Source organism: Plasmodium gaboni, chromosome 5 (genome assembly GCF_001602025.1).
Source record: "Plasmodium gaboni strain SY75 chromosome 5, whole genome shotgun sequence".
NCBI lineage: Eukaryota > Apicomplexa > Aconoidasida > Haemosporida > Plasmodiidae > Plasmodium > Plasmodium gaboni.
Genome location: NC_031485.1, coordinates 1,126,374 through 1,137,506, shown reverse-complemented (window position 1 = coordinate 1,137,506; position 11,133 = coordinate 1,126,374). Strand labels below are relative to the sequence as shown.

Below are 11,133 nucleotides of genomic sequence, written 5' to 3'. Positions count from 1 at the left end.
TTTTTTTTTTTTTTTTTTTTTTTTTTTTTTTTTTTTTTTTTTTTTTTTTTTTTTTTTTTTTTTTTTTTTTTTTTTTTTTTTTTTTTTTATTTTTAAACAAAATTAAAAAATTAAAAAAAAAAAAAAAAAAAAGCAAATCAAATCAAATCATATCAAATCATATCAAATCAAAACAAAACAAAACAAAACAAAACACAACAAAAAAAAAAAAAAACACATCATAATAGTAATAATAAAACACAATGGAATTAAACCAAACTATAAAACTAGCCACTGTTAACGATATTGAAAATGACAAAAATATAGATACATTAAGTTTGTTAACAAAAATAGATTTGAAATCATCAAATTGTAAACATGTAAATTGCATGAAAATGAAAAATATAAATTTTGAAGATTCATTAAGGATGAATGATGAACAGATTAAAGTAAAGGAAGCTGTTTTTATTTTACAAAATATGGAAAATTTTAATTATTCTATAGGATACAGTGAAATACAAAATATTAGAAATGATTTAAGATTATTTGCTGTAAATAGTTATCATGATAAAAAATATTCTGATTGTTTAATTCAAGCAATTCATTCTTATATGATAGCAAAAAAATATTATTCCAAATATTTCGGTTATTACTTAACTGGTGATATGAGCACTGAACTAATTTTAATATGCAAATGTTTTTTGTTAGTACAAAAATATGAAGAAGGTAAAACATACCTTCAAGAATTAAAATTTTTAATTGACAACACTTTGCTATATACTCATAAAAAAGGTATACTTGATAACAAAGAATTAAAAAAGGAAGTACAATTAGATAACACCAAAAAGAATGAAGACAACAATAAAAATAATGATAATATAAATAATAATAATACAAATAATACAAATAGATCGGGTAATAATAATTATGAAGAACCTGTTATAATGTGTGGTATCCAAGTACTAGCAAATATACTTTACATTTTTGCAGATATGTTAAGCTTATATAAAAACAATGATGAAGCAGAAAACTATTTCTTAAAATACTTACACATTAATGAAAAATGTTATAATGATGATAGTCTAAATTATAGTGATGCATTAAATGATGTATGCTCCTTTTACATAAAAATAAGAGAATATCAAAAAGCATTAACTCTTTGTGAAAAAATTTTGAATATCAGGAAATTGTATTTTGGAGATTATAATGCCGATAAGCCAAGCGAAATTATTGCAGATTGTTATTGTAATTTAGGTCTATTATATAGACTAACAGGTAATGTTGTTGAAGCATTACATAAATATATTATTGCTGTAGATATGAGAATGAGAATACATAAAACAAGACATGTTATTCAAATACAAGATATCCTTTTTTCCTTTGCTATAATTATGCACCAATTAAATAATTTTAAAATGGCCTTGCAATTATATAAAGAAGTTTATTCTTTTTATAAATCTTATTATGGTCCCAATGATATGAACACTATTATGACTTTAAAACTAATTGAAGAACTGGAGAAAGATGTTATGAACAAATCAGGTAAAACGATTAAAGAACAAGATTCATCTTATCCTATCATACCAAATTATGTGAAAGAAAAAATTGACGACACATTTATTAATAAAAAAAATGAAAAATATCATCACACAAATAAATCCCATCATAATAATAATAATAATGATGATGATGATAATAATATGTGGTGGAATACATTTAGTGAAAAAATAAAAAATATTTCAAACACTTTTAATGATGTACATCCTAATTTAATAGAACAAATTATGAACGAAAAAGTTACAATAAAAAGGAAAAATCCATATCAAAACATAAGTGATAAAAAAACTTTTTTAACACTACAAGGTAAAGTTACATATAATGATTTAACATATTCAAGTATTGATGCTTACAAAAATATGCAATCAAATAAACAATTTCAAATTATTAAGAATTCTTTTCTTAATTCATCATCTATTAATAGAATCAAATCATTATATGCTGATTCATGGAGAAATACATTAATTCCATCTACATATATATTACCATTTGTAGAAACAAAATTAGTTGATAAAAATTTAATCAAATTATCAGAATGTAAAGATTTCCAAAATGCTATATTATTCAAAAGGAAAATTTTACCAATTGTTAATATACCATTAATGGAAAGAGGATATGTACAATTACAAAATGATCAACCTATCATGATATGTAATGAAGATGCTAAAATTTTATTGAATGAATGGAATATAAAAGAACCTTTTGTAGATTCTCAAGGAAAAGTTATTAACAAATATGAAAGTCTAGATAAAGAATTTGATATGTTTATACCTATATTAGATCAAAATGATGATATCATGCTTGGATTCCATAATACACCTTTACTTGTACCTAACCCAGCAATACATCATTGTATTCTTTTAAATGACCCAAGCTATTTTGACAGATATAATCGTATTAATAATATATTCCCAATTGACAGCCTAAAATTTAAAGATAATATTACAGATCACAATAAAAGTGATATTACAAATTCAGATAGTAATAATAGTCTACATCACTCCATTGTAGAAAGTATCGACAGTGATTCACAACATTCAAAAAAAAATGTACCTTTATTAAATAATTCCAATGAAAAAGTACCACCATTCCAAAATTTGAAGAAAAATACCAATGTACCAAATTTTTCCAAAAAATTTAACCTCAAATTAAATGATCCAAAAAAAGAAACCAAATTATCATTTTCTCAATCTAGAGAAATAATTAAAACTAAAAGCTCAGTTATCTCAAGTATTACAAATACTACATCCAAAACATCAGATATTATTAGTACACAAAATGTTACCAAATCTATTAAACAAAATGACAGTCCAAAAATTATCCAAAAGCATCCTTCAAATATTACCCTAAAAAGTACTACTCCAAATATAACATCAAAAGATAATACTGTAACTAAAAAAATATCAATTTTAAAAGATAACGAACTAAACAAAAATAAAGCAACCAATATTGTCAAAGATCAAGATATAGCACTAAAAATACAAAACAAAATTGATAACAAAATGGATAACAAAACAGATAACAAAATAAATAACAAAATAGAATTATCAAAACCAACAGAACAAAATGATCTTACAATAAGTCAGATTATGGGTGCTAATAAAGCTAATAAAGCTAATAAAGCTATTAAAAATAAAATACCAAAGAAAAAAATACACATTTTTAAACTTAATAATAATAATAATACCAGTAGTTCATCTACTTCCAAATTTTCAAGAGAAAAATATACATTGAAAAAATTCAGTAAAATAAACTCATCTTTTAATAAATCAAACGTTAAATTGGAATTAAATACCAATGAAAATAAATCAAGTGAAAATGATACTTTAGAAAAAACAAACAGAAATCTAAAATTCAAAGAAGAACCAATTGTCAAATCAGCCATGCATCCTAACATCAAAATGGATTTAAGAAACAATATGAAGAAATTAGAACAATATTCTTTTGATAATTTCAAAAGAGAAATTTATGATGATGATGTTCCATCTAATAATTACACAAATTCAACCATTTTTTCATATGATGATGAAAATGAAACGGTTGCTAGCTTTAAGGAATTTAATAAAGGTAATCAAAAAAAACACAAAAAAAGTATATTATATAATCGAAGTAGTACAGTTAGTTCACTAAGTCATATAATAAATTATGACATTATTAAAAAAAATAGAAAAAAAAAAATTACACATACTCATTTAAATGGTATAAATTCTGATATTATATCATATTCTAGTAGCTATCTATCAACAGATGATCATAATGATCAAGAAACAAGTAAACTAAAGTATTACAAAGAAGATCAAAATAATATAATAGGTATTACAAAGAAATCTATCGACAATAATAGTTATGATTATAACTATGATGACGAATATGATGATGATGATGATGTTAACGACGATATTGTAGATATATATAAATTATTTGATTCCCATTCTGAACCTAATTTTTCAAGTGATGATAATTACACTTATATAAATAAAAAACAAGATAATAATACTTCACAATCTTCACAATATACAATGGATCATATGATGAATAAAAAAGAAAGTAATATATATAAAAATAAAAACAAAATATATTCTGCAACAAATAATGTAAAAGATCATACATTAGATGAACAATCATATATGAAAACGAATGACACGTTTATCCATTCACATTTAAAGGATACAATAAATAATATTAAAAATGTAAATAAAGTAGATATATCATTTAAATTTACATATGATGAAGATGAGTTTTTACAAAATGACAACGTATTATCAGATAACAGCATTGCATCAAGCATAATAAATCAAAAAACATTACAAAATAAAAAAGAGGAAAATATAATTGATACAAATATAAGTCATAATAATTTATCTGATACCTCCAATTTTAATGAATCAATGTCATTAAAAGAAGGAAAATATAAACAATTAAATGGAATTATATATAATGATAGTAATAAACATGAATTGTATGATTATCAAAATGATATTATGTTATCGAATAATAATAAAATAACTACTAACGAAAAAAAAAATATAATAATAAATAATAATAATAATATTGTCGAAGATATGGAATTAAGTGAGAACGAAGAATTTTTTGTTGAAATGATGAAGATGTATGATAATGAAAAATATATGGATATAGTATTATATAATAATAATGATTCTACTGCGAAAAATACTACAAATGGAGTATCAATTATGTATTATAATAAAAATGAGAAAGATTCATATTTTAAAAATAATGATAATAATATAACCCATAATAATAATAATAATAATAATAATAATAATATATATAAGAAATATGAACAACCAGAAATTCCTTCAGAAAATATATTTTTAACTAATAATTCTATAGAAGAATTAGATTCGAATTTAATGAATAATAAATATAAAAAAAATAATTCAAATAATATATATAGCATTAAAATAGTAAATGAAAAAATATATAATGAAAGTAATGTAGAATACGAAAATGAAGAAAACAACAGTCGTATATCCAGTAATGTTAATTACAATAGAAAGGAAAAAAATATATACCATAAAAATGATGATAATAATAATATGAATATGTTACATGCAAATGATAATAAGAAAAATATTGAAAATATAAATAATGTATTACATATAAAAAATGAAAAATATAATACCTTAAATGATAGTATTAATATTTCTAATTTTAGTAACCCTAATGATATTAATAATAACCATTTTAATGAAGCAAATTTTGATGATCCACAATACATTGATGGGATAACAAATAATAAAGATCATTCTCATTTTAGTAATGATAGAAAAAAAAAAAAAAAAAAAAAAGCTCACTTATTATCATCAAATAAAAACACACATATTTCAAAATTATTTACATTTTTTTCAAAGAAAAGAAAAAATAATAATAATACAAAAAGGAAAGCAACAGCAATAAATAATGTTTATGATGAATTTTTAAATAACGATATATCAACAAAAGAAGCAAAAATATATAATAATAATAATAATAATAATAATAATATTAATCATATTAATAATGGTCATAATATTTGTCAATTGACTAAACCTCTAAATGATCTATTATTTGACAATAAAACCTTTGATGGTTCAAACCATTTTGATCATACAATATTTGATAAACATGATAATATAAATATAAAAAAAAATAAAAAAACTCACTTGTTCATAACTCAATCTTCTCATGGTATGGAAAAACCAAAATTATTAAATATGAAAGGAAAAACCTTCACTCTAAAAAAATTAATAGGAATTAAAAAAAACGTTGGTCCTAAAAAAGAACCACCCATGCAAAACAAGGAATTAACAAAAAATGCAAATACGAACGAACCAAAAGAAACAAATGATAATTCTCATAAAAATGGTGTACCAAATGATAATTCTCATAAAAATGATGTACCAAATGATAATTCTCCTAAAAATGATGTACCAAATGAAAACGAGAATAATGAAGAAAACATTCCTAATAACCAAGAAGAAAATAAACAAATCCAATTATCAAACGATAATGAAAACAAAAATAAAAGTATATCATTAATTAATAATCTACAAAATAATTCTGAAGATATAACAAAAAAAAACATATCTAAAAAGATGCAATTAAAAATTATTCCAAAAAAATTTATCAATGTAGTAAAAAATAATACTCTTGATAAAATGAATGAAGAAATTAAAAAAATAGAAAATAGAAAAAATAATAATGTACTCAAAAGAAATAATAGTACTATTAATAAAGATGTTTCTTATGCAAAAAGTATAAATGATAAGTTATCCTTTAATTTATTAAAAAATGTAAAATTTTGTAAAATTGGATACGAAAAAGATAATTCTATGGGAACATTACCTGTAGTACATTTATTAAATGAAAATAAAAATGTTATTGCTATTGTACCATGGCAAATTGATTTAACATCCTTTGCATTAGCAAAATCTTCTATAGAGGAAGAACAAATTAGAAAATTAGGATTAATGTGCAGAGAGATTGATGTACCCATAGAAGATCGTCAAAAACAAATAGACGTAGAAAAAAAACTTTTATTAGGAGAAGGATTAAAAGAACTAGGGTTAGGACGTGGTGGTACAACACCAGGGGGCTCAGTCGGAACTGGCAATTTTGGAGGTTCTGGTTCCATAAATCTAATATCAGGAATAGATTTGAATGCATTAAAAGAGTCATATAAAATTGAAAAGAAAGTTGAAGTTAAAGAAGAAAAGAAAGAATCTGTACCAAAAAAAGATACACCTAAAGGTAAAGGAGGACCAAAAGCTAAGGGAGGTAAGAAAGGACCACCTGCTTTTATGAAAGGACCCCCAAAAAATGTAAAAGGTGCATTAGCAGTTGGAAAAACAAAATTTTCAAAACTTACTAAAGCAAAAGATGAAGGTAAAACTAAAAGATTCTTTTGGGAAGCTTTATTTGAAAATGATATTCAAGGAACCTTATTTGAAGATAAAAAAGAATTCATATCAAAAATTGCTATTGAAAAAGAAAGCGTCGAAAAATCATTTGCAAAAGCAGTTAGTAAAAAAGATGATGAAAAAGAAACCAAAATAAAAAAACCAAAAGTTATACAATTATTACCAGATTCCAAAAGAGAATATAATATGTCAATTGCTTTATCAAAATTTAATAATTATACATTTAAAGAAATTAGAGATGCTATTATGGAATTAAATCCTAAAATACTTAATATAGATAATACAGAAGTTTTATTACAATATGTACCAACACCTGAAGAATTCGAAATCGTTAAAGAATATATACATTCTAATGGGGATCTAAACCTAGTAGATAAACCTGAACAATATGTAGCAGCTATTATTGGTGTTCCATTATTAAAACAAAGATTAGAATCACATTATTATGCATTGTCATTTAAAGAAAATTATGAAAATACATTAAATCCTTTAGAAAATATATTAGAAGCATGTGAAGCAATTAAAGATTCAAATAAATTGTTTACTATACTATTTACTATACTTAATGTAGGTAATACATTAAATTATGGTGATGCACAAAGAGGTAATGCTTTCGGTTTTAAATTAAGCACTTTGTCAAAATTAAATGATATCAGATCTAGTACTAAACCTGTCAAAACTTTATTACAATATATTTGTGAAATCATTTTTGAAAAAAGTAAAGAAACATTATCTATTATTGATGAACTAAGATGTATTGAAAAAAGTATTAAAACAGATAAACAAACTATCGATGCATTCTTACAAAAATTAAAATTAGGTTGCAATAAAATTAAAACTGTCCTAGAACAAGCTAAAAACACACCCACAGATCCATTGTGTGAAGCACTTACAGAATTTTATCATAGTGTTGAACCAAAAATTGTTGAACTAGAAAATTTCTATAATCAAACCTTTACTGTATTTAAAGATATAGCTCTCTATCTAGGTTATAAAGAAAAAGATATTAATACGATCCAAGTACAAGATTTTTTTAAAGAATTATGGACCTTCATACAAGCTGTAGAATTTAATAGAAAAACAATTAATGAAGCCCTTCTTAAACAAATAAAAAAACAAGAGAAAGAATTAGCAAATGAAAAACAGGGAACTGTACTGAAAAAGAAACAAAATTTTACTATTACCAAGAAACAAGATAATGAACAAAAAGCTAAAATAGAAAAAAAAACATTCAAAATATTTTAGTATCATATGACTTTATATAACATAAAATGATATAATATAAATGAATAAATATATATATATATATATATATATATATATATTTTTGTCAATTTGTTTATATATTTTATATAGTTTTTTTTTTTTTTTGTGTTTTTTTTTTTTTTTTTTTTGAATACCTTTAAGTAAAGGATGAACATATAAAACTATAAATCTTAATTGTTTTAGTAATATATCATAAAAATGAAGATACATATATATATATATATATATATATATATATTTTTTTTTATATGTTTTTTATTTTTTAACAAATACATCATGTCATATATTCTATAAAATACATTTCACCAAAAAAATTCATATAAAATAAAAAGGTACTAAATCAGAAACAAATATAAAATAATAATTACGACAAAAATATATATATTATATATATATATAATATAAAATAACAACTAATCTGTATATGTATGTGCATCCTGACACTTTTATAGGGACAAAAAAGAAATTAAATTTCAATGATAATTTTTCTTCAACCTCCACCTAAATTCATTATTTATATCAAAAATATATTTACATAAATAAATATATATATATATATATATATTTTTATCACTTATCATTCATCGTACCTTGTAGCGGCCTCTGTAATTGGTACATCCATATCAGGACATTCATAAGATATCATAGTATGATCACATTTCCTACAAGAAGAAACAATATGTATATATAAAAAAATGAGAAATAAATATAACAAATTATACATATATATATATATATATTATATTTAGTCCAACATGTTTTATTTATATTACCACCAGGCTTTACATTTCAAACTCCAATCTTCTAACATTCTTTTATTATAACCAGAGAAGTTCATCTCAAATATACAGGGGCCCGTATAATCATCTAGCGGTTTGCATGACCTCATTGTACCTTTAACCTTGTACCATTTTTCTTTAAAAAATTAAAAAAATATACAAAAATAAATATAAATATTTATTACTTATAAATATATGTAGAATTTTCCACATATTAAAAAAAAAACAAAAAAAAAATTCTTACTTCATATATATATATATATATATATATATATATATATATATATATATTTATTTATTTATAAAAATAACCTGGACAAAAGGATGTATAATTTCTCACACATCTTTTGCATGGCCAATATGTTTCACATTTAATAGACCATTTTTCTTTTCTTTTTTCAGACATATTTTTTATATTTAACTCTTCACCACTACAAGGTCCTAATAAAAAGAAAACAAAAATTAAATAACAAATAATGAAAAAAAAAGGGAAAACCAAATATACATCATAACTACGTTCAGATAAATTTTATTCTCCTTTAGAATTTTAACCCTCATATGTTGATGATGGAGCACATATCTCATCATCATCAGTATGAACAGAGCCAAGATAATTATAATCCTACATTTATAATCAAATTTAGAAAAATTAGAAAAAAAACAAAAAATAATATATGTATAAAAACCATAACTAACATTAGGACAAGGTTTGTCATAGTCTCGTTCACAAACAATTTCAGGATCAATGAACTCATCCTCATTTACTAAAAATATATATATATATATATATATATAAATTATTTATATTTTCAATCAAGAAATAAACCTTATGTCTTACACTCTACATCTGGTGGAGGAATATGCTTCATTACTTTTAATAACTATATATTTCAAAAAAATGAGAAAATGTATATATATATATATATGTTCATAAAGCACTATATGCTTTTTATATTTGTTTCTACATAGCATTATGCTTAGGTTATATTACATCTCCTGCTATATCCACATTAGGGGGAACGTTGTCAGAACCTTTTGACAATGGAGCTCTTGATGAACTTGAAATAATATCACCTATAATGTTGGTTAACACATATATATATATATAATAATAATAATAATTAAATTTTTGTAAATACTACTTATTTTATTCGAAATTATATCACTAAAATATACATACAAATATAATAATATATATATCAATGTTGTGTATATGCCTCCATTTTTTTTATTTTTAAAATATAATCTACAAACCTGCACTTCCACCTATATTTTGTAGTTCATTGTCAGAAAAAAGCTCCTCTTTCTTTCATATATAATAAATTAAGAATAAAAAGAAAAATATAAATAGATAAATTTTTTTTTTTTTTCTTTCAAAAGTATATAAACATATAGGTTAGGGCGAAAATAATTCATTTATATATGTTTATTAAAATAGAGAATATATTATACACATATATAAGAGTGCATTAAGAAAAAAAATAATAAATAGAATATATAAATAAATAAAAATGATAAATAACATAAAATACAATAATATAATATATTATTTATATGTAATAAGATAATAAATATAATTTCATTTTTATATTTTATTTCGATATATTTTAATTTTACTTTATCATTTTCACAAAAGCTTATCTCAAAATAGAAGAAAAGGAAAAAAAAAAAAAAAAAAAATTTATCCATTATTGAAACTTATATAATTTTATATTTATAAGTTTACAATTATTACTTCTTTTTTCACAATAACTATATAATATATATATATATATATATATATATATTTATATCTAATAATATTAATTTAAGGAAAAATATAAATATGTATAATAATAAAAAATAAGAGAATATATTCTATTCTGTGATTATGTTAACTTTTTTAAGAACACCATAGTATGCACTCATTTATATACAATATGAAATATATATAATAATGTGTATTTACACAACTAAAAAAAGTTTATATATAAGTTTCAATTTTTCTATTTTTTTTTTTTTTTTTTTTTTTTTTTTTTTTGTTATTTTTTGATTAAAAATTAAAAAAAAAAAAAAAAAAATAATAAAATTATAATTAAAAAACATATTTAATAAAAATTAATAAAACAAAATTAAAAAAAACATTAAAA

The 11,133-nt window shown here is 21.5% G+C and overlaps 2 protein-coding genes across 2 annotated transcripts; one reads left to right on the top strand and one right to left on the bottom strand.

Annotated features, from left to right (window-relative positions):
• Positions 1–242: 242 nt before the first annotated feature.
• On the top strand, positions 243–8,204 carry PGSY75_0530900 (formin 1; the record flags this gene model as incomplete). Its single annotated transcript, XM_018784588.1, has 1 exon — positions 243–8,204. One exon carries the CDS (start codon positions 243–245, stop codon positions 8,202–8,204), a length of 7,962 nt encoding a protein of 2,653 aa, XP_018643243.1.
• Positions 8,205–8,698: 494 nt separating this feature from the next.
• Positions 8,699–10,693, bottom strand: PGSY75_0530800 (CPW-WPC family protein; the record flags this gene model as incomplete). Its single annotated transcript, XM_018784587.1, has 10 exons — positions 8,699–8,726; positions 8,816–8,887; positions 8,999–9,140; positions 9,317–9,445; positions 9,557–9,626; positions 9,701–9,768; positions 9,843–9,885; positions 9,996–10,078; positions 10,259–10,310; positions 10,622–10,693. The coding sequence occupies 10 exons, from the start codon at positions 10,691–10,693 to the stop codon at positions 8,699–8,701; spliced, it is 759 nt and encodes a 252-aa protein (XP_018643242.1).
• Between the last annotated feature and the right edge of the window lie 440 nt (positions 10,694–11,133).